A 25,876-nucleotide genomic window follows, 5' to 3' on the forward strand; every position below is an offset into this window, starting at 1 on the left:
AAATTTCCTGTAATAATTAGCAAAGCCCAAAAAACGCATCAGCGCCTTCTGATTCTCAGGAAGCTCCCACTCAAGCACAGCGCGGACCTTCTCGGGGTCCATGCGAAAACCAGAAGCGGAGACAAGAAACCCCAGAAATTGGATCTCTGGAACCGCAAACACACATTTTTCCAGTTTCGCGTATAATTTATTCTCCCGCAGGATGAGCAAGACCTGACGTAAGTGTTCCTTATGAGTCTTGAAATCAGGAGAAAAAATCAAAATGTCATCCAAATACACCAATACAAATTTTCCCATTAAATGATAAAAAATGCTGTTGACGAAATGCTGAAAAACGGCTGGGGCATTCATCAAACCAAAAGGCATAACCAAATTCTCAAAATGGCCCTCAGGGGTATTGAAAGCCGTCTTCCATTCGTCTCCTTCTCTGACCCTGACCAGGTTGTATGCCCCTCTTAGGTCTAATTTGGAAAAGACTTTAGACCCAACAACCTGGTTAAACAGGTCCGGGATCAGAGGAAGCGGATAAGGATCACGAATAGTGATACTGTTCAGCTCCCTGAAATCCAGACAAGGTCTTAAAGAACCATCTTTTTTCTTAACAAAGAAAAAACCAGCGGCAACAGGTGACTTCGAGGGTCGTATGTGTCCTTTTCTCAGACTCTCAGAGATATAAGCCCGCATAGCGACCCTCTCAGGTTGGGAGAGATTGTATAAACGAGATTTAGGCAGCTTGGCACCTGGGATGAGATTAATAGGGCAATCGTACTCCCTGTGCGGGGGCAAATCCTGAACTCCACTCTCAGAGAAGACATCCAAAAATTCAGAGAGGAAAGGTAGTACAGTTTTAGTAGAAACCTCAGAAACAGATGTTATGAGGCAATTCTCTCTGCAAAAGTTACTCCAACCATTTATTTGCCTCGCTTGCCAATCAATGGTGGGGTTATGTTTAGTGAGCCAGGGTAGCCCCAACACTAGAGGAGTAGGCAAACCGCTAAGGACGAAACATGACACATCCTCAACATGAGCGTCACTCACAATTAAACGGATATTGTGAACTATGCCCTTTAATGATTTCTGAGAAAGTGGAGCTGAATCAATAGCAAAAACAGGAATATCCTTTCCCAAAGTGCACACCTGGAAACCATGAGTTATTGCAAATTGATTATCAATGAGGTTGACAGCTGCTCCACTATCCACAAAAATCTCACAAAAAATGCTCTTGCTCTCTAGCGCCACCCTAGCAGGCAGGACAAAACGGGAACTACAAGCAAACGGAAAACCTTCAATTTCCGCCTCAACCCTGCCAATAGTAACAGACGGAACATTTTTAAAAGATTTTTTCCTTTTTGTCTCTTTATTACTCCCAGAAAACTGCCTGAATCTCCTTGAGGGACAAACATTTTCCAGATGATTTATACCTCCACAACAAAAACAAACCCTCCCATGCGGGCTGAATCTTCTATTGTCAGAGGCAATCAACCCCAACTGCATGGACTCCTGCTGAGAAGGGGCTGACAGCGACTGAGACCCCTGTGCACAGAATGAGACCGCTGCACTGTCCCGGGACTGAGTATGACAGGAAGGAGAGATCTCTCCTCTCTCTCTAAGACGCCTGTCAATACGAACAGCCTGAGACATAGCAGAATCCAAGGAGGTAGGTCTCTCATGAAAGGCAAATGCATCTCTCAATCCCTCTGAAAGACCATAGCAAAATTGACTTCGGAGTGCAGCATCATTCCAACCCGTATCTGCTGCCCATCTCCGAAATTCTGAGCAGTATATCTCTGCGGATTGTTTACCCTGGCATAACAGACGTAGTCTAGACTCAGCCAGAGCAATACGATCCGGATCATCATATATCTGACCCAGGGCTAAAAAGAATTCATCCACTGAACGGAGGGGCCGTGCCCCCTCCGGCAGCGAAAAGGCCCAGGACTGAGCGTTACCCCTGAGCAGTGATATAATGATCCCCACCCTCCGTTCTTCATCACCAGAAGAATGGGGAAGAAGGCGAAAATGGAGTTTGCAAGCCTCTCTAAAACGCACAAAATTCTCACTACCCCCGGAGAACGTATCCGGGAGCGAGATCTTAGGCTCAGCACAAACTCCATGAACGCAAGCTGAACCGGTCACTTGAAACTGAGAAAAAGTCTTACGGAGATCAGCTACCTCCAAAGCAAGACCCTGAAAGCGTTCAGCCAAAAGTGAAACCGGATCCATGCTTGAGACGGTTTTGGCGGCTGATAATGTCACGGATGGTGTACAGGAAACAAGACAAAACCATATAAACAATGTCTCTCTGGATCCACAACTAAGGAACAAAGGGAGACCCCTGCAATAGATCTGCCGCTCTCCCTCACTGCTCAGCCTATGCGAACACCCCAAAGGTGGATGGGCGCATATCCACGTTCCTCGGCTATCTATTACCTGAAGACCCTACAATAGTGAGGGGACACGACCACCGGCTCCCTACACTGACACGGAGGGAGTCAGGGTCACCTGGATCCAGAAAAGAGATAATCATAAATACATAAACAGCACTTAACACTGTCTGGCTGTGACATTAACGCACCAGGGGGAGACAGTAACCCCCACAACAGTGCAGATGGGACCGTGGTCTCTGCACTTACAGCACAGGGGGTAGAGACAGTCGGTCTCCCCCTCCAACAACCAGACTCTAAGCCAGGGAGCAACACAGAGACCGGGAGTACCAGCTTCCAACATAACCTTGGTGGACTCACTGGACAGAGACAGGCTACCAAATGCAACAGGTCCAGTATTGGGTTGTGGGTGGGCTGCCAGACTAACTCAGGTACCGACCGGCGTGAGGTCAGGTATCTGGTTAGTCTTCCCTGGGGGGGGGAGATGTGTGGCGAAACCAACCTCGCCACTGGGTTTTGGAGAGGCCTGTTTATCAGCCTCTTGCCTCAGGATTATGGCCCATACTAACTTTTAAACCCCTGAACCGATTCATGTGAATTTTGGATAGGTTTGTCCCCAAGTTATACTGTTTAAATTGATGTAAGTTATATGTATGGCCAATGTAAACTCACAAAGTTGTAACAATTTATAATAAGTGTAACTTGTCAGCTTGGGAGGAAAATGCTGGGTGTGTTTCTATTGTGCCATTGTCCCATTGTGTGTTTAAATGGTGATGTCTGTCCTGTTGTTCCAACATGTGTATTGGCGATTTCTCTTTGTCCTGAGAGATAATTGGATTACGCCTCGGGTGTCTCCAGGGCAGAGAGGAGGAAACCATGATGCATTGTGGGGATGTATTGTCTCTGTGTATCCTACAGTGCTGCATATCTGTCCTATGTCACAAGTCTTCATTCTGGTCCCCTAGGGGCGTGTACACCAGATGGGCTTGGTTGTTTTATACCTCCCTGTGGGCGGACCTGTATTTGCAAACAACTGTAATAAAAACCAGGCTGGGTGTGCCAGCACCTCAGACCACTGCTTGACCCTCAACACGGAGCCTTGTCTCGTTATTGGGGGGATCCACTGTATGCTGTTAGAGACTGATTGCCAGAAGTGTAAGCTGATTCCTGTTCGTCTGCTAGCAGCTATTCGTGAGGTTCCAGGTTGGAGTGCTACTTTGTATCCAGTTCGGGACATTAGTGTTCTGCAGTAGCTGGGCCTGTCTCTCAGAAAGGGGCACATCGCCTAAACGGATTTTAACCCCTTGTCTGCTGAAACGGTCCGATACACAGCCTTTCAAAAAGCGCCAAGAAAGCGCCGAACACCGAACCCGAACTTTTACGAAAATGTTCGGGTTCGGGTACGTGTCACGGACACCCCAAAATTTGGTACGAACCCGAACTATACAGTTCGGGTTCGCTCATCCCTACTCCTCACACATCACTAATTCCAGTTCCCCGGTTTATTAGTCAGGCTTCTGCCATTAGTATACATACATTTGAGAGGTTTATGTATATTTTTTACCCTACACCTTTCCTTCTGAGCTGTTCTAGTCCCTCCTTCCATTTCTCCCCCAGTCCCATTACCCCCCCTTCCTCCCCAGTCTCTATCTGCAATATCTTCCCCTCCTATAATGTAATTACCCCCCCAGTCCCACTAGCTCGCCCCTGGTCTATCTCTCCACTAACTTCCCCTCCTATAACATAGTTCCCCTCCCCCCAGTCCCTAGTTTAAACTCTCCTCCAACCTTCTAGCCATCTTCTTCCCCATTGAGGTGCAGCCCATTCCTACGATGGAGCCTGTACAGAGAAGTCGGCCCAGTTCTCCAGGAACCCAAACCCCTCCTTCCTGTACCAGTTCTGGAGCCACTAGTTCCCCTCCCTAATCTCCCGCTGCTTTTCTTGTGTGGCTCGTGGTACCGGTCGTATTTCGGAGTCACCTTTGAGGTCCTTGCCCTAAGCTTTTGACCTAAATCCCCGAAATAATTTTTAAGGACTCTCCACCTTCCTCTAACTTTGTCATTGGTTCCGATATGGACCGTGACCGCTGGGTCTTCTCCAGCCCCTCCCAGTAATCTGTCAACCCGATCCGCGATGTGTCCAACTCTAGAGCCAGGAAGACAGCACAGCGTTGGCTGATCCCGGTCTTTGTGACAGATCGCCCTATCTGTTTCCTAATAATGGAGTCAACCATTACCAGCACCCGTCTGCCCTGCTCTCCTGCTTACTGGAGCTGACATTCCCCTGACTGGCAGAGGAAGTGTCCGGCTGCAGCAGAGCCGTCCCTGACCTAAGTGCATCCCTGACCTAAGTGCGTCCCTGACCTAAGTGCATCTGTCACCGCCAGATATCTGAGAAGTTCTGACAGACGTTCTTCAGTACCTCTTGCTTGAGGTTCTTTTGTTTTGCTTTCGTTTTGTCATCTCGTTTCCCTCTCTCAGCTGTCATCTATTAGCAGTGATTGCCTCCCTTTATATTCCCTCCCATACTGCATCACTTTGCGGTTTATACAACTTCCTGGATTGTGTTCACTGCTAGATGTTGTAACTGCTGCCTTTACAGATAAGTCTGTTCATTTATTTGTGTTTTCCTGTTGGCTTGATCCTAGGTGACCCTGACTACCTCCGTATTAAGTGTAGGGAGCCGGTGGTCGTGTCCCCTCACTATTATAGGGTTTTCAGGTGTCACACAGTCGAGGCACGAGGGCATGCAATTATCTATCATAGAGATCTTTGCATGGGCTGAGCAGTCAGGGAGAGCTCTAAAGCTTTTAAAGGGCTCACCCTTATGTTCCTTAGTTTAAGATCAAGTCAGTCGGATCTTTATCTGTTACTTATTGTTTCCTGCAACACCATCCGTGACATTATAAACCGCCAATACTGTCTTAAGCATGGATCCGGTTTCAGCCTTGATTGACCGCATGCAGGGTCTTTCACTGGAGGAAGCAGATCTCCGTAAAACTGTCTCTCAGTTTCAGGTGACCGGTTCTGCTTGCGTTCATGGAGTTTGTTCTGAGCCTAAGATCTCGCTTCCGGATACGTTCTCCGGGGGTAGTGAGAATTTTGTTCGCTTTAGAGAGGCTTGCAAACTCCATTTTCGCCTACTTCCCCATTTCTCTGGTGATGAGGAGCAGAGGGTGGGGATCATCATCTCGCTGCTCAGGGATAACGCTCAGTCTTGGGCCTTTTCGCTGCCGGTGGGGGCACGGCCCCTCCGATCGGTGGATGAATTTTTTGTAGCCATGGGGCAGATATATGATGACCCGGATCGTATTGCTCTGGCTGAATCTAAACTGCGTCTTTTATGCCAGGGTAAACAGTCCGCAGAGATATATTGTTCTGAATTTCGGAGATGGGCAGCTGATACTGGTTGGAACGATGCTGCACTCCGAAGTCAATTTTGCCATGGTCTTTCGGAGGGATTGAAAGATGCATTTGCCTTTCATGAGAGACCAGCCTCGTTGGAGTCTGCCATGTCTCTAGCTGTTCGTATTGACAGGCGTCTTAGAGAGAGAGAGGAGAGACTACTCCTTCATGTCATATTCAGTCCAAGGACAGTGGGGCTATCTCATTCAGTGCGCAGGGGTCTCAGTCTCTCTCAATCCCCTCTGAGGAGGAGGCCATGCAGCTGGGTTTGCTTGCCTCTGATAGTAGAGGATTCAGCTCTCAGAGGAGGGTTTGTTTCTGTTGTGGGGGTATAAATCATTTGGCAAATGTTTGCCCCTCTAGGAGATTCATGGAGTTTTCTGAGGATAATAAAGAAACAAAAAGAAAAAACCCCTCTAAAAACTTTCCATTTGCTACTATTGGCAAGGTTAATGCGGAAATTGAAGGTTTGCCGTTTGCTTGTAGTTCCCGTTTTGTCCTACCTGCCAGGGTGGCGCTAGACAGCAAGAACATTGTGAGAGTTTTGTAGATAGTGGAGCAGCTGTCAATCTCATTGATAATCAATTTGCTATAACACATGGTTTCCAGGTATGCACTTTGGAAAAGGATATACCTGTTTTTGCTATCGATTCCGCTCCACTTTCTTAAAGATCGTTAAAGGGCATAGTTCACAATATCCGTTTGACTGTGGGTGACACTCATGTTGAGGATATGTCATGTTTCGTCCTAAGCTGATTACCTACTCCTCTAGTGTTGGGGCTACCCTGGCTCACTAAACATAACCCCACCCTTGATTGGCAAGTAAGGCAAATAAATGGTTGGAGTGAGTTTTGCAGAGAGAATTGCCTCACGGCGTCTCTTTCAGAGGTTTCTACCAAGACTGTACCATCTTTTCTCTCTGAATTTTCGGATGTGTTTTCCGAGAGTGGTGTCCAGGAGTTGCCCCCTCACCGGGAGTACGACTGCCCTATTTATCTCATCCCAGGCACCAAGCTGCCAAAATCACGTTTATACAATCTCTCCCAACCTGAAAGAGTCGCTATGCGTACTTATATCTCTGAGAGCCTGAGAAAGGGACACATCCGACCCTCGAAGTCACCTGTTGCCGCTGGGTTTTTTTGTTAAGAAAAAAGATGGTTCTTTAAGACCTTGTCTGGATTTCAGGGAGCTGAACCGTATCACGATTCGTGACCCATATCCGCTTCCTCTGATCCCAGACCTGTTTAACCAGATTGTTGGGGCTAAAGTTTTTTCTAAGTTGTGGCTAAAGTTTTTTCTAAGTTGGATCTAAGAGGGGCATACAACCTAGTCAGGGTCAGGGAAGGGGACGAATGGAAGAGGGCCTTCAATACCCCTGAGGGTCATTTCGAGAATTTGGTTATGCCCTTTGGTTTGATGAATGCTCCAGCCGTCTTCCAACATTTTGTGAACAGCATTTTTTATCATTTAATGGGGAAATTTGTACTGGTGTATCTAGATGACATTTAGATTTTTATTCAAGACTCATCGGGACCACCTACATCAGGTCTTGCTCATTCTGCGGGAGAATAAATTGTACGCTAAACTGGAAAAATGTGTGTTTGCGGTTCCGGAGATTCAATTTCTGGGTTTTCTTCTCTCCGCTTCTGGTTTTCTCATGGACCCTGAGAAGGTCCGCGCTGTGCTTGATCGGGAGCTTCCTGAGAATCAGAAGGCGCTGATGCGGTTTTTGGGTTTTGCCAATTATTACAGAAAGTTCATTTTGAATTATTCCTCTGTTGTTAAGCCACTCACTGATATGCCTAAAAATGGGGTAGATTTTTTCTCCTGGTCGGTAGAAGCGCTTAAGGCCTTTTCTATTATCAAAGAGAGTTTTGCTTCTGCTCCCATCTTGGTACAACCTGATATTTCTCTACACTTCATAGTTGAGGCGGACGCTTCTGAGGTGGGTGTGGGTGCGGTCTTGTCTCAGGGTCCCTCTCCTGCCAAATGGCGACTGTGTGCCTTTTTCTCAAGGAAACTCTCCTCTGCAGAGGGAAATTACGATGTGGGAGATAGGGAGTTGTTGGCCATCAAGTTAGCTTTTGAGGAATGGCGCCATTGGTTAGAGGGAGCCAGACACCCTATTACCGTGTTCACAGACCATAAGAATCTGGCCTACTTGGAATCGGCCAAGCGTCTGAACCCGAGACAGGCCAGATGGTCTTTATTCTTTTCCAGTTTTAATTTTGTGGTCACGATCCGCCCTGGGGTTAAAAATGTGAAGGCGGATGCCCTGTCACCTTGTTTTCCGGGAGGGGGGAACTTTGAAGACCCGGGTCCCATTTTGGCTGAAGGGGTGGTCGTCATCAGGTTTTCTCCTTCCATTACCCATTCCTTCCCGTCCTTGGACGCATCTGTCCATGGACTTCATTAGGGACCTGCCTCGTTCCTCAGGGAAGACTGTGATTCTGGTGGTAGTGGACCATTTTAGCAAAATTGCGCATTTTATTCCTTTTCCTGGGTTGCCCAACGCTAAAACACTGGCGCAGGCATTTATTGATCACATTGTTAAATTGCATGGCATTCCTTCAGACATAGTCTCTGATAGGGGCTCGCAGTTTGTTTCCAGATTCTGGAAGGCTTTCTGTTCTCGCTTGGGGGTTCAGTTGTCGTTCTCTTCTGCTTTTCACCCGCAGTCGAATGGTCAGACAGAGCGCGTCAATCAGAATCTGGAGACATATCTGCGCTGTTTTGTGGCAGAGAATGAGGAGGATTGGTGTTCTTTTTTGTCCCTTGCTGAGTTTGCTTTAAATAACCGTCGCCAGGAGTCCTCTGATAAGTCACCATTTTTTGGTGCATATGGGTTCCATCCGCAGTTTGAGACATTCTCTGCAGAGGGGTCTTCTGGTTTACCTGATGAGGAGAGATTTTCCTCGTCTTTGTCATCTATTTGGCAAAAGATTCAGGGTAATCTGAAGAGGATGAGTGAGAGATATAAGCGTGTGGCGGATGGTGTGTCCGCGGCCTCAGTGTTGGTGTGTCCGCGGCCTCAGTGTTGGTGTGTCCGCGGCCTCAGTTTGTTCCCGGCCTAAATATATATATATAAGGCCTCATGCACGCGGCCGTAGTTTTGGTCCGCATCTGAGCCACAGTTTTTGCGGCTCGGGTGTACTGTCCGCATCTGTTGCTTTGTTCCGCGTTTTGCGGACAAGAATAGGCAGTTATATTAATGGATGTCCGGGCCGTTCCGCAAATTGCGGGACGCACACAGACGCCAACGGTCGTGTGTATGAAGCCCAAGGCCTCTTTCACATAACAGTTTTTTTTTTCTGTTTACGGGCCGTTTTGTGCGTTCCGTATACAGAACCTTTCATTTCAATGGGTCCGTAAAAAAAAAAAAAAAACACATACGAAAATGCATCCGTATGGCCTCCTGCACACGACCGTATGGCTTTTTCAGTGTTTTGCGGTCCGTTTTTCATGGATCCGTTGTTCCGTTTTTTGTTTCCGTTGTGTTTCCGTTTCTGTTCCGTTTGGCATATACAGTATACAGTAATTACATAGATAAAATTGGGCTGGGCATAACATTTTCAATAGATGGTTCCGCCAAAAACGGAACGGAAACGGAAGACATACGGATGCATTTCCGTATGTGTTCCGTTTTTTTTGCGGACCCATTGTCTTGAATGGAGCCACGGAACGTGATTTGCGGGCAATTATAGGACATGTTCTATCTTTAAACGGAACAGAAAAACGGAAATACGGAAACTGAATGCATACGGAGTACATTCCGTTTTTTTTTTGCGGAACAATTGAAATGAATGGTTCCGTATAAGGAACGCAAAAAACGGCCAGTAAACGGGGGGAAAAAAAACTGTTGTGTGCAGGAGTCCTATGTCTTCCGTATCCGTTCAGTTTTTTTGCAGAACCATCTATTGAAAATTTTATGCCCAGCCCAATTTTTTCTATGTAATTACTGTATATGAAATATGTAAAAACGGAACAGATAAAAACGTAACAGAAATGGAAACAACGAAAAAAAAAACGTAACAACGGATCGGTGAAAAACGGACCGCAAAACACTGAAATAGCCATACGGTCGTGGTGTCAGCTGACATCCGGGAAATAATGAGTTTTTTGTGATATTAATTCCCAGATAAACACCTGAAGGACATTAGCTCGTCTGTGGAGAAGATAATGACGGCAATAACGAGAGGTAACGGGAGGGGTCGACCGGGGGAGACATGAACATAGTCATGTGTGATATCACACTGCGCGGCCTCTGTATTACATGTGTGATATTACACTGTGAGGCCTCTGTATTACATGTGTGATATCACACTGTGCGGCCTCTGTATTACATGTGTGATATTACACTGTGCGGCCTCTGTATTACATGTGTGATATTACACTGTGCGGCGTCTGTATTACATGTGTGATATTACACTGTGCGGCCTCTGTATTACATGTGTGATATTACACTGTGAGGCCTCTGTATTACATGTGTGATATCACACTGTGCGGCCTCTGTATTACATGTGTGATATTACACTGTGCGGCCTCTGTATTACATGTGTGATATTACACTGTGCGGCCTCTGTATTACATGTGTGATATTACACTGTGCGGCCTCTGTATTACATGTGTGATATCACACTGCGCGGCCTCTGTATTACATGTGTGATATTACACTGTGAGGCCTCTGTATTACATGTGTGATATCACACTGTGCGGCCTCTGTATTACATGTGTGATATTACACTGTGCGGCCTCTGTATTACATGTGTGATATTACACTGTGCGGCCTCTGTATTACATGTGTGATATTACACTGTGCGGCCTCTGTATTACATGTGTGATATTACACTGTGCGGTCTCTGTATTACATGTGTGATATTACACTGTGCGGCCTCTGTATTACATGTGTGATATTACACTGCGCGGCCTCTGTATTACATGTGTGATATTACACTGTGAGGCCTCTGTATTACATGTGTGATATTACACTGTGCGGTCTCTGTATTACATGTGTGATATTACACTGTGCGGTCTCTGTATTACATGTGTGATATTACACTGTGCGGCCTCTGTATTACACGTGTGATATTACACTGTGCGGCCTCTGTATTACATGTGTGATATTACACTGTGCGGCCTCTGTATTACATGTGTGATATTACACTGCGCGGCCTCTGTATTACATGTGTGATATTACACTGTGCGGCCTCTGTATTACATGTGTGATATTACACTGTGCGGCCTCTGTATTACATGTGTGATATTACACTGTGCGGTCTCTGTATTACATGTGTGATATCACACTGCGCGGCCTCTGTATTACATGTGTGATATTACACTGTGAGGCCTCTGTATTACATGTGTGATATTACACTGTGCGGCCTCTGTATTACATGTGTGATATTACACTGTGCGGTGTCTGTATTACATGTGTGATATTACACTGTGCGGTCTCTGTATTACATGTGTGATATTACACTGTGCGGTGTCTGTATTACATGTGTGATATTACACTGTGCGGTCTCTGTATTACATGTGTGATATTACACTGTGCGGCCTCTGTATTACATGTGTGATATTACACTGTGCGGCCTCTGTATTACATGTGTGATATTACACTGTGCGGTCTCTGTATTACATGTGTGATATTACACTGTGCGGCCTCTGTATTACATGTGTGATATTACACTGTGCGGCCTCTGTATTACATGTGTGATATTACACTGTGCGGCGTCTGTATTACATGTGTGATATTACACTGTGCGGCCTCTGTATTACATGTGTGATATTACACTGCGCGGCCTCTGTATTACATGTGTGATATTACACTGTGCGGTCTCTGTATTACATGTGTGATATTACACTGTGCGGTCTCTGTATTACATGTGTGATATTACACTGTGCGGTCTCTGTATTACACGTGTGATATTACACTGTGCGGCCTCTGTATTACACGTGTGATATTACACTGTGCGGCCTCTGTATTACATGTGTGATATTACACTGTGCGGTCTCTGTATTACATGTGTGATATTACACTGTGCGGCCTCTATATTACATGTGTGATATTACACAGTGCGGTCTCTGTATTACATGTGTGATATTACACTGTGCGGCCTCTGTATGACATGTGTGATATTACACTGTGCGGCCTCTGTATTACATGTGTGATATTACACTGTGCGGTGTCTGTATTACATGTGTGATATTACACTGTGCGGCCTCTGTATTACATGTGTGATATTACACTGTGCGGCCTCTGTATTACATGTGTGATATTACACTGTGCGGCCTCTGTATTACATGTGTGATATTACACTGTGCGGCCTCTGTATTACATGTGTGATATTACACTGTGCGGTCTCTGTATTACATGTGTGATATTACACTGTGCGGCCTCTGTATTACATGTGTGATATTACACTGTGAGGCCTCTGTATTACATGTGTGATATTACACTGTGCGGCCTCTGTATTACATGTGTGATATTACACTGTGCGGCCTCTGTATTACATGTGTGATATTACACTGTGCGGCCTCTGTATTACATGTGTGATATTACACTGTGCGGCCTCTGTATTACATGTGTGATATTACACTGTGCGGCCTCTGTATTACATGTGTGATATTACACTGTGCGGCCTCTGTATTACATGTGTGATATTACACTGTGCGGCCTCTGTATTACATGTGTGATATTACACTGTGCGGCCTCTGTATTACATGTGTGATATTACACTGTGCGGCCTCTGTATTACATGTGTGATATTACACTGTGTGGCCTCTGTATTACATGTGTGATATTACACTGTGCGGTCTCTGTATTACATGTGTGATATTACACTGTGCGGTCTCTGTATTACATGTGTGATATTACACTGTGCGGTCTCTGTATTACATGTGTGATATTACACTGTGCGGCCTCTGTATTACATGTGTGATATTACACTGTGTGGCCTCTGTATTACATGTGTGATATTACACTGTGCGGTCTCTGTATTACATGTGTGATATTACACTGTGCGGTCTCTGTATTACATGTGTGATATTACACTGTGCGGCCTCTGTATTACATGTGTGATATTACACTGTGCGGCCTCTGTATTACATGTGTGATATTACACTGTGTGGCCTCTGTATTACATGTGTGATATTACACTGTGCGGTCTCTGTATTACATGTGTGATATTACACTGTGCGGTCTCTGTATTACATGTGTGATATTACACTGTGCGGCCTCTGTATTACATGTGTGATATTACACTGTGCGGCCTCTGTATTACATGGGTGATATTACACTGTGCGGCCTCTGTATTACATGGGTGATATTACACTGTGCGGCGTCTGTATTACATGTGTGATATTACACTGTGCGGCCTCTGTATTACATGGGTGATATTACACTGTGCGGCGTCTGTATTACATGTGTGATATTACACTGTGCGGCCTCTGTATTACATGTGTGATATTACACTGTGCGGCCTCTGTATTACATGTGTGATATTACACGGTGCGGCGTCTGTATTACATGTGTGATATTACACTGTGCGGTCTCTGTATTACATGTGTGATATTACACTGTGCGGCCTCTGTATTACATGTGTGATATTACACTGTGCGGTCTCTGTATTACATGTGTGATATTACACTGTGCGGCCTCTGTATTACATGTGTGATATTACACTGTGAGGCCTCTGTATTACATGTGTGATATTACACTGTGAGGCCTCTGTATTACATGTGTGATATTACACTGTGCGGCCTCTGTATTACATGTGTGATATTACACTGTGAGGCCTCCGTATTACATGTGTGATATTACACTGTGCGGCCTCCGTATTACATGTGTGATATTACACTGTGCGGCCTCTGTATTACATGTGTGATATTACACTGTGCGGCCTCTGTATTACATGTGTGATATTACACTGTGCGGCCTCTGTATTACATGTGTGATATTACACTGTGCGGTGTCTGTATTACATGTGTGATATTACACTGTGCGGTCTGTATTACATGTGTGATATTACACTGTGCGGTCTCTGTATTACATGTGTGATATTACACTGTGCGGTCTCTGTATTACATGTGTGATATTACACTGTGCGGTGTCTGTATTACATGTGTGATATTACACTGTGCGGCCTCTGTATTACATGTGTGATATTACACTGTGCGGTCTCTGTATTACATGTGTGATATTACACTGTGCGGCCTCTGTATTACATGTGTGATATTACACTGTGCGGCCTCTGTATTACATGTGTGATATTACACTGTGCGGCCTCTGTATTACATGTGTGATATTACACTGTGCGGCCTCTGTATTACATGTGTGATATTACACTGTGCGGCCTCTGTATTACATGTGTGATATTACACTGTGCGGCCTCTGTATTACATGTGTGATATTACACTGCGCGGCCTCCGTATTACATGTGTGATATTACACTGTGCGGTCTCTGTATTACATGTGTGATATTACACTGTGCGGCCTCTGTATTACATGTGTGATATTACACTGTGCGGCCTCTGTATTACATGTGTGATATTACACTGTGCGGCCTCTGTATTACATGTGTGATATTACACTGTGCGGCCTCTGTATTACATGTGTGATATTACACTGTGCGGCCTCTGTATTACATGTGTGATATTACACTGTGCGGCCTCTGTATTACATGTGTGATATTACACTGTGCGGCCTCTGTATTACATGTGTGATATTACACCGTGCGGCCTCTGTATTACACTGTGCGGCCTATTATATGGGGAAGGGCAGGATTAGGGCAGATGGGAGAGCTTGGCCCCGGGGCCCCTCCATGCTATGTAATGTTCCCTCTTCTTCATTTATACAGTAGGTTCTCTGGAGAGCGACGTTCAGAGGGTCCTCAGCGCTGTGGGCAGATTGGCTGATTCCCTAGAAAACAGAAATGGTGAGTCCATATCACACGCCACCGATCTTATTATATATCCCGTTGATGTCTCACGCCACCCATATCACACCCCACCCGCCAATGTCAATAACACTTTACACCTGTGCTACGTTCCAGTCATCAGAATCACACATTTACCTGTATTGCACCCCAGGGTCCTGTGGGCCCTTGGGCGATAAATCCCAGTGGGCCCCCTTGAGGCCTTTTTTTTTTACACTTACATGTCCCCCTGGGGCTCCCACACAGTATAATGACCCCCAGTGGCCCCTATACAGTATAATGACCACTAGTGGCCCTTCACACAGTATAATGACCCCCTCAATGCCACCTCACACAGTATAATGACCCCCAGTCGCCCCCCATTCAGAATAATGACCCCCAGTGGCCCCACTGTATGGTGGTCACTAGGGGTCATTATATTGAATGGGGGGCGACTGGGGGTCATTATACTGTATGGTGTTCACTGGGGGTCATTATATTGTGTAAGGGCCCTCACAGTGTAATGATCCCCCAGTGGCCCCCTCACATACCCATTATTGCTGGAGCGCAGGCGGTCCTGTCAGTCACTTACCGCAGCTCCCCGCGCTCCTTCTCTCCTCCACGTCATGACGTCACCGCGGGGCCGGGGAGAGAAGGGGCCGTGCAGGGATGGAGCTAGAACTGAACCTTTTAGTACGTCCCCCCCCCTCCCCCAGTGGGTTCACATCACGTTTTTCCTAGCGGTTTGATGTATACACATGTGCAGCGCTCCACGGTTTTGTATCCTGCAGAGTCCAGTAAAAAATGCAGACGTTAACGTAATAGTTTTTTCTACGATGGAACTGTACGGTGACCGGACGCCGCGGTGCGCCATCAGTCTGAGGCATCTGGTAACGCAGACATTAAACGGACGGTACAAATAGGACGTGGACCCAGTGTCAGAATCAGCCCCAGTACACGGCGGAGGGGAGGCCGCCATGTACTGACAGAGCGCTGCCTGGTCCTGGGGGTCCGGGGTGAGGACTGTGCCCCCAAGGATCATTATCTACTGGGAAATACAGGGCGCAGTATAATGCACTAGGATCTATATAATATAACGAGATTAGCCCTACCCCGAATGATGATACAATTAGGGGGTCATTTATTATATAGAAATACGTGTTCGGTGCATTTCTGACACAGATTGTGGCGCTAAGCTCCTTAGCACCGCAATCTGCATATTTTTCCTGCTCATGCCAGGTCTAAAAAAGGATGGCGTGGGCAGGGAAAGGGTTACAGTTATGGCCGCACAGCGACCGGATAACACCGCCGTACCGCGACCGGATAAAAGGGCACAGTACAGGGAATGACTAGGGGCACTGCACAGGGTGTGGTAAGAGGGCACAATGCAGAGTATTGGGGGGCACAGTACAGGGTGGGGGGCACAGTACAGGGTGGGGGGCACAGTACAGGGTGGGGGGCACAGTCACATGACCCCGTGACGTTAGAAGGTCCTTATGGTGAATGCGGTTCAGATGCCACCATAATGAGAGGCAGAGGAGTGAGACAGGGGCCCCGGGGCCCTGGATAAACAGGAGAAGTGGACACAGCAAGTAGGTGGAAGGGGCTCTGAGGGGGATTCATACAAGAAGTAGGGGCAGGAGGTCTGTGCAGGGCAGCAACAGAAGATCGGAGGGTGGAACAGGAGCTCTGGATACATGAGGGAGGAAAGGAGACGGCGGGGGCCCCATGAGGAGGAGAGAGGACAGGATATGGGGGGGGGGGCAGGTGTCATGGAGGCAAACTGCTTAGTGAGGCAGTAAGACAACTACATAGCATGAAACAGCATCCAGCAGCAGCTCGAAGAGTCTTCCCCCCTCCTGTCCCACAGAGAAGAGACAGTCACAGCGCAGACTCCCACAGAGAAGAGACAGTCACAGCGCAGACTCCCACAGAGAAGAGACAGTCACAGCGCAGACTCCCACAGAGAAGAGACAGTCACAGCGCAGACTCCCACAGAGAAGAGACAGTCACAGCGCAGACTCCCACAGAGAAGAGACAGTCACAGCGCAGACTCCCACAGAGAAGAGACAGTCACAGCGCAGACTCCCACAGAGAAGAGACAGTCACAGCGCAGACTCCCACAGAGAAGAGACAGTCACAGCGCAGACTCCCACAGAGAAGAGACAGTCACAGCGCAGACTCCCACAGAGAAGAGACAGTCACAGCGCAGACTCCCACAGAGAAGAGACAGTCACAGCGCAGACTCCCAGAGGAGAGACAGTCACAGCGCAGACTCCCAGAGGAGAGACAGTCACAGCGCAGACTCACAGGAGGAGAGACAGTCACAGCGCAGACTCCCAGAGAAGAGACAGTCACAGCGCAGACTCCCAGAGAAGAGACAGTCACAGCGCAGACTCCCAGAGAAGAGACAGTCACAGTGCAGACTCACTGACAACCTGTGTTCACACTTCTGCTCCAGCCCTGCGGTCTCTCTCCTCAGGCAGCAGGTCCTGTGTAGAGGGGGCGTGTCCTGTGTAGAGGGGGCGTGTCTGAAGCTCTGCAGCAGCCATGTGACTATCAGAGGGCCCACCAGAGGGGTGCTGCGTAAGTGAAATGACAGCAGTGTCATTGATGGAAGTGCTCATAGCAGCTCAGTGGGCCCCCCAAGGAGCAGTGGGCCCCGGAACTTGCCCGGGTATGCTGGGTGCTGACACCGGCCCTGTCGCACCCCACACATATTCATCACACACTCCACCCATATCACACTCCAGATGATACCCTTATCAGTCACACGCTGCGCACATATCACACTATACCCATATCAATCACACGCTGCCCCACAGCAAATTTCTGTACGCCCCCCCACTTAATGACGCAGTCATACACGCACTCACTAATTATAATATATATATATATATATATTAATACAATATGGTGGCTCACTTCAAGCGGATTATGGAGTCAGGTGCTGCCAACCCAAAATAGAGGGACACCCACCCTCTGGTTGTATAGTAAATAAATAAAAAGATAGTGGGTGAGCACTCAAGCACTTGGACTTGATAAAATTTAATTAAATCAATTTATTGATACATGTACTAGTCATAAAACCAATTCAAATATAAAACATAACATGAATTATAATCACCAATGGGAATCAATATGTTGAATTTCCACACTTAAAATGAAGTGTTTGTATTATCCGAGCAGTGTGGACTGCCACAGCAGGTGACTAAGCACAAATCCACTGTCAGAGTGTCAATTCCAAAGTGTCAATCCTCAAATATGATTGTCAATCCTTATCCCATATATGGGACACATCAAGCACAGATAAATAGCCAAGGTATGGTTAGGATAGTATTGCTTGTCTCCTCCGCAGGGTTGTCGGTGCAGTAGGATTAAACACAAGCTTAATAGCTATAGGTATTGATCATACCTTACGATGAGAGTCAATCCTTTGGGGAGGAATGGTTCTTACCTTCCTTCCTATTCACACAAACGGCTGACGGTGCAGGTTAGTCGTGGACTCGGTCGCAAGCGGTGCAGGTTAATACCGGCATCACGCTTCACACTGTTCACGCTGCTTGTCCCGAACTAACGCGGGAGTTGGAGCGGGACTTGATGCGTCCGTGTGTGATAATCCTCCGGCTGGAACAAAGAAGTTACCTCTTCGGTCTGTGTTTGTTTGTTCCTATAGGGTTGACTGCGGCTGCAGTTGGAAGTAGCGTGGCCACGCTAATGATCACGGAGGTGCTGCTCACAGGTGTCCGGCCCAGACGCGTTTCGGGAATTAGCCTTCCCTTCCTCAGTGGTGCCTTGACACCTGTGGACCTCCACCTTTTATATCCTGAATGTCACACCAAAATTGTGGATTCCTGGATTTCCATTTTGGAATGCGTTTTCCAATTTCTCTGCATGCGGTATTCATGCGGTTTTATTGAGCATATATGCGTTTTCTGTGCTATACAATTCTGCTGTTACATGTGAACTTAAAGTAAGAAAGCATTTTGTTATATCTGATTGTTTAACAAAGATAAAACATCTTGAGCAATTATTTCATTAACAATAATGTTTTCTATAATATCCAGGTCAGTTCAGTTTGTCATCTCTTGTTCTGACCATCCCAAAGGTGAACATATATGATAAACTATGAATAATTTCAATATAAATACATAAAATACATAAAATTCCATAAAACGTTTAAAATTATATAAAATAAAACATAGGTATGTCATATTGGATGTGTCCAACAGAACATGACTGAATATTTATTGGGGATCTAGTATGGACCCCAGAGACATGATCGACCATTATGTTAAAACCATGTCCCTTTTATATCATCGTCAATTCCACTGGTCAGGGCTGATTGAATGACAGATGAATGCGAAGTAGATGTGCAACAAGAGACATATTGATTGAATGTCATATTAATTGGATGTGTGGGGGCTGGGGGCCCCAGACCGAGTCCACGACGCAGTGTCGATAAACGACCCAACTGCGGCGTGTGAGTCGGATATGGGGCACCCAGCCTACAAGAATCCAAAAATCTCGAGGTCTGCATTTAAGCCGGCTGGTAGCATAGATCCGAACTCATAGATGCGTCTTGATTCCATCCTAGACATCTGTTTGATGTAGTTCCCACCACGCCAGTGTATGTCCACCTTCTCCAATGCCGTGAAAACCAGACTGGACGGATCCTTATTGTGAACATCTCTATAATGTCTTGAGAGACAATGTTTCTCATATCCCTTACGGATATTAGAGATGTGTTCGGCCAGTCTGGTTTTCAGGGGGCGTTTGGTACGTCCTATATACTGTCTTTTACAAGGGCATTGGATCAGGTAGACAACACCAGCGGTATTGCAGGTCAGACATTCTTTTATCTCCCATTTATATCTATTCTGTGTGGAGGCAATTGTTGATGTTTTCCTCGGTGTCGGGGAGATCTTACAGGCCATGCACCTGCCACATTTAAAAAAACCTTTTAAATTGATCCAGGTATCCATGGTTGTATTGACCTGTTTTGTTGGTTTTTTGATTGATGGGGCTATTTTAAGTCCCAAGTTAGGGGCTTTCGTAAATGTTAAAAGAGGCCCAGTGGGCATTAAATGGCCGATCACCCGATCACTCAAAATATGATGCCAATGGGCTCTGATGATTTTCTGCAATCTCTTATAATTATTACTGAAGGGAAGTATCATTCTAGTATTAATCATGCCTCCTTCTTGTGTCTTTTTACTTGTTAGTTCTTTCTCCTGGAACCAAGTTTGTCTATCTTTATTTCTTGTTTTTTCTAATGCTTCGTCTAAAATTTTCTCTGGGTATTGTCTATTTAAAAATTGATTCTTCATTTTTACAGCTTCCATCTCAAAATCACCTTCTTGTGTACAATTTCTCTTAATTCTACCAAACTGGCCAACAGGGATATTGATCAGCCAGTTTGGCAGATGGCAGCTGGAGAACTGAATAAAACTATTTTTAGATGTCGGTTTGGTAAATGTACTACATATATATTTATTGCCCTCTTTCCTGATTTTTAGATCCAGGAATTCAACCATTTCCATAATATTGGAGGTGAACTTTAGGTTCATTGAGTTAATATTTAGCTCATTCAGAAATATTTCCAGTGTCTCTCTATTGCCTTTCCAAACAAAAATGATATCGTCTATGAATCTACGCCATAGGGCCAGATCCACCCCGAGTTTGGGTTTGATGGTGGTTTCTTCCCATTCTGCAAAAAATAAATTTGCATAACTCGGGGCGAATCTGGTCCCCATGGCGGTTCCACATTTCTGTAGGTAAAACTGGCCCTCAAAATAAAAATAGTTGTGGGCTAAAATGTACCCAATACCCTCTATAATAAACTCTGTGTGTTTCTCGCCTATTATACCATCTCTTTTTATTTGTTCTCGAATCGCTGACATCCCTTGTTGGTGATCGATTATGGTATATAGAGATTGTATATCGAGTGTTCCCATAATCCACTCTGGTTCTACTGTCAGTTCTTCTAATGTTTGTATGATATGAGTAGTGTCTTTAATATATGAGCTAGTTTTTTTCACAATCGGTTGAAGCTGTACGTCAATATATTTTGACAAATTTGAAGATATAGAACCTATACCTGAGACTATCGGTCTACCAGGTGGTCTCAGCATGCATTTATGGACCTTGGGGAGACAGTAGAAAACTGGTAGTTTCCTCTGTGTCCCCAAGATAAAATCATGTTCTTGACTTGAAATAACAGCTGAATCCAATCCCCTCTTATACATACATACACATACACACATCCGAACATACCCATAGTTATACACCTATTTCTACACATGGACACTTACCTTTCCTGTAGACAGCTGACATCTGGTCCTGACAGGCAGCCTAGAAATATAGGTGCCATCCAGCGACAGCAGTGGAGGGGTTAATTAGGAAGGAGGGATCACAGAACAGGACACATTGGGGGGGGGGGGGGGGGGGGGGCAGGCAGAGCTCTGTGCGCAGGAGCATGGAGATATGGCATACTGATATTGTCAGGATGGGGAGTGGGGAAACCCCCACCGTATAATGGGAACTGTTACTAAGCCTGAAAACAGGGATAGGGAGCAGGTCACCTCCTATAGCCTCCCTAATCCTATCCCTGACCTCCTGACTGTATGAGCCGCCCTCGATGGTAGGGGGCTCATACTCTCGAACCTGGGCCCTACTGACCCTATCGGTCCCTGCAATATGGAAGTCAGGAATAAGACGGCCGATTCATCCACGACACGGATAAATTGGAGTCTCCCACAGGCCTAATAACAGAAGGGAAAAGACCATAGTCAGCAACTGAATGGCAGGTAAGTACACAGTGTGACAACAGAACACTAGCAACAACCAACACTTACCTGCCGCAGCAAAGATGGAAAGACGGCGCTAAACATCTACCCGGACCTCCGTGCGAACACCAGATGCATGGAAGCTCCAGGCAGCACTGCAAACAGACTTATGGTTCAACAACAGACTGGGGAAAATATCAAACATCCATGCAGATCCCAACACCAAACCGACCTGACATGGAACACCAGACAAGACATAGACAACTAAACCCCAACATGAACCACACCAACATCACAGGTGAGGAAGGGAAAGGAGACCAGGGAGACAAACGATGTCCAACTAGGATGCCCTCACACAGGTAAGCATAGACATCCAGACAGGAGCAGAGCTCCTACACATATGCAGTCAAACAACCAACTGACCTTCAGGCTTACAGCACAGTATAAGAAGAGCCAGAGGCCACACCCAGATCCACCAAGCACACATCTTAACCCCGAACACACCAGGATGGGAAGGGACACACAACATAAAGGGGAAGTGTCAAAACATGCACAACAACATGTTGCCACCAGCAACAAGCATGCACGGCAAAAGTGTCATGGTCCACTACACCAGACCATGACACAGCCGTGACAGATATTGATTTGTCCGGTCACCACCAGGCATTGCAGTAACATTGTGCTGTACTAAGGAATTACAAATATTTAATGAAAGATATATGAACGTCAGAATCCCAGGAAACCCTGTGCAGCAAAGGATGGACACATCAGTCTCTGAAATGCTACTATATCGCTAAGAAATTCAAGACCTGGTCAAACGCCAAGAAAGACTGTGAAAAACAAGAGGCACATCTGGTGGTGATAAACAATGAAGAGGAGCAGGTAAAACGAGGACAAGACCACAGTATGATATGGAGATGGGTGGGATATATGACTATACCGTCATTAGATACAGGGGAACAGTGGTTGGTGGGTAGATGACTATAAGATCAGTAGATATGGAGGGGCAGTGGTTGGTGGATAGATGACTATAAGATCAACAGATATGAAGAAGGAGCAGTGGTTGGTGGATAGATGACTATAAGATCAGCAGATATGGAGAAGGAGCAGTGGTTGGTGGATAGATGACTATAAGATCAGTAGATCTGGAGAAGGAGCAGTGGTTGGTGGATAGATGACTATAAGATCAGTAGATATGGAGGAGCAGTGGTTGGTGGATAGATGACTATAAGATCAGCAGATATTGAGAAGGAGCAGCGGCTGGTGGATAGATGACTATAAGATCAGCAGATATGAAGAAGGAGCAGTGGTTGGTGGATAGATGACTATAAGATCAGTAGATATGGAGGAGCAGTGGTTGGTGGATAGATGACTATAAGATCAGTAGATATGGAGGAGCAGTGGTTGGTGGATAGATAACTATAAGATCAGTAGATATGGAAGAGCAGTGGTTGGTGGATAGATGACTATAAGATCAGTAGATATGGAGGAGCAGTGATTGGTGGATAGATGACTATAAGATCAGTAGATATGGAGGAGCAGTGGTTGGTGGATAGATGACTATAAGATCAGTAGATATGGAGGAGCAGTGGTTGGTGGATAGATGACTATAAGATCAGTAGATATGGAGGAGCAGTGGTTGGTGGATAGATGACTATAAGATCAGTAGATATTGAGAAGGAGCAGCGGTTGGTGGATAGATGACTATAAGATCAGTAGATATGGAGGAGCAGTGGTTGGTGGATAGATGACTATAAGATCAGTAGATATGGAGGAGCAGTGGTTGGTGGATAGATGACTATAAGATCAGTAGATCTGGAGGAGCAGTGGTTGGTGGATAGATGACTATAAGATCAGTAGATATGGAGGAGCAGTGGTTGGTGGATAGATGACTATAAGATCAGTAGATATTGAGAAGGAGCAGCGGTTGGTGGATAGATGACTATAAGATCAGTAGATATGGAGGAACAGTGGTTGGTGGATAGATGACTATAAGATCAGTAGATCTGGAGAAGGAGCAGTGGTTGGTGGATAGATGACTATAAGATCAGTAGATATGGGGGATCAGTGGTTGGTGGATAGATTACTATAAGATCAGTAGATATGGAGAAGGAGCTTATTTGAGATCATGGTTCAGGTGATGGGACAGGACTATGTTTAGTTTTTATTTCTCATCCTATGTTCTCGGTTTCTGCTGACATAGAATGCGATGAGCACATTGACAAGGGGATTATCTACATGGATCGGATTGACAGATGTGGATGGAGAATGGACATGGGTGGATGGAACTTTGTATAACTCTACATCTAAGTACGATCTTTTACTTTCTTCCCTCACTACAGTTAACCTTCACTTCCTGGTCATGGGGTTAAGTTCCTGATGTTTTGTCCTTTTTACCACTGGTTCTGAGGGTTATTTTGGTCCTATGCTTAGAGTTTAGAGTTTGCTCAGCATGGTCTTCATTAAGCTTCTCTTTTCCAGATTTTGGGATGATAATCAGCCGGATGAGTGGTTCGGCCATGGTCTTGGTGGAGGCGAGGACTGTGGCCAGATGGAGTTTGGTGATCTTTGGAATGATGCCCATTGCTCCCTTAGTCTTCCATACATTTGTGAGAAGGCAATCCCATGAAGCACCTCCAGCTTGGATCCCACTGCCCCTACATTTTACAGTTACTCATGTTTCTGAATCGTAAAGGGGACGGTGGGAGACGCCATCAGTCATAGAATAGTCCTACAGACATCCGGTCCATCTCTTCTTGGACACAATGACTGTACCAGTATCACTAATTACAGGGGGCCGGATCTGTGGTGCTATGGTAGACGGTGTCCCAAGATGAAGCCTGAATCAGCTTTACAATTGGTGTTAATAAAACATTTCTGATTGTTTTCTTTCTTCAGCGCCTGTGCAGAACTACAGTGTGTGGTAAGTGTCCTGCCCACTTGGAGCATCCAGGCAGAGGTTCTCTCCATTCACACAGCTCAGCATAGGAGTGAGGGCATCTGTCTTACAGGAGTCTTAGATTGCTCTTGGCGTGTGTCATAATTATAGAAAGACATAATGGTCCACAGCCAGCAGACCGACACGAGGCGTGAGGAGAAGTGTCTCCAGTGATAAGTGGTTGGAAGCTCTCACATTATCATTAATCATTTCCGCTCTTCGTGGTTAGAGATGCTGGACTCTGAGCTCACGAGTGTCTCTCTCTCCCTCGTTCAGAGCAGGAATTCTCAGCAAATGTTACATCTATGTCACAATGGTCTCATAAGGGCCCTGGGTGGTTGTGGCCCCCTCATATGTTCATCATTCTCCTGATGCAGTGTATAGGTGCTGCAGCCCAGTGTCCCCATAATACCATGGTCAGATCTATAGCAGGTCACCCCTGAACCCCCCACTCACATGTCCATGACCTGTGATGTATGAGAAGCTTTGCTCGTGTGGGGATGATGCTGAGGCAGATTGTGCCGGTGGACCATCATATAATGGTTACCATGAAATAGTGCCGCGCCATAGCCGATGCCTGTCACAGGCTGCACTCCGGCAGGGGACGGGCACCGTGGTGACTGGCTATGCTAGTGTGATGAGGCGTGGGAGGCACCAAGGCACAAGTGCCTCTAGTAACCGGACCGGTAAGGCTATTTACAGGAACTCCCCAAAGATTTCCGGGCGGATTTCTGTGTGTTTCTACACCAAATCCGCACCAAAACTCCTGGGCGTTACTTGCAGATTTTCGTACGGATTTCATGCGGTTTTGCCGGAGATCTTACCCTTTGCATTGAAAAAGGTGAAAACTGCAGAAAAGAACTGACATTTCAGAATCCTCACGGCAGGTCAATTTCCACACAGAAAGGCTGTCTCAGAGACGCCTCAAAAAAACAGCAGAGAGGACACGCTTAGCCTCAGCACAGGAAGAATGAGGGAAGAGTGAGTACTGACGGAGCGAGAGATGGGAGCACCAAGGAGAATCAACCTGGATACAAGCCAATCAGAATGAAGGATACAGCGTAGCTATCCGCTCATGGGCCCTGGGGCAGAAGTTCAGATTGGGCCCCCCTTCCCGCAGAGCTTTGTGGCCATGGGAGCACATAGCCTTCGTACTTCCTCTTTAGGTCCCTGGGCCCAGAAGTGACCGCTACCTCTGCACCCCCTAGAGGTTACGAGCAATAAAATATCCAGAAAAAAGCAATGCAAGATGCTGCAAGCCGGAGTTATATATCATAATAATACATCTCCAACAGTGGAAGAAAAATCCAGAAATAGCACACAGAGGTATAAGAATCCAGAGAAAGTGCAGGGAGGGATAAGAATCCAGGGAAAGTGCAGGGAGGGATAAGAATCCAGAGAAAGTGCAGGGAGGGATGAGAATCCAGATAAAGTGCAGGGAGGGATG

The 25,876-nt window shown here is 46.2% G+C and overlaps 1 protein-coding gene across 1 annotated transcript in view; it reads left to right on the forward strand.

Moving 5' to 3' along the window:
* Window positions 1-24,380, forward strand: part of LOC120986719 (asialoglycoprotein receptor 1-like) — a 108,430-nt gene extending 84,050 nt beyond the window's left edge. Inside the window, exons 6-10 of the mRNA XM_040415426.1 lie at window positions 9,927-9,986; window positions 14,647-14,724; window positions 22,222-22,373; window positions 23,695-23,801; window positions 23,973-24,380. Of these exons, the coding sequence (XP_040271360.1) occupies window positions 9,927-9,986; window positions 14,647-14,724; window positions 22,222-22,373; window positions 23,695-23,801; window positions 23,973-24,120 (545 nt within the window). The 3' untranslated portion in view covers window positions 24,121-24,380. The remainder of the gene's footprint in view (window positions 1-9,926; window positions 9,987-14,646; window positions 14,725-22,221; window positions 22,374-23,694; window positions 23,802-23,972) is intronic.
* The last annotated feature ends 1,496 nt before the right edge of the window (window positions 24,381-25,876 follow it).

Source organism: Bufo bufo, chromosome 1 (genome assembly GCF_905171765.1).
Source record: "Bufo bufo chromosome 1, aBufBuf1.1, whole genome shotgun sequence".
Taxonomy (NCBI): domain Eukaryota; kingdom Metazoa; phylum Chordata; class Amphibia; order Anura; family Bufonidae; genus Bufo; species Bufo bufo.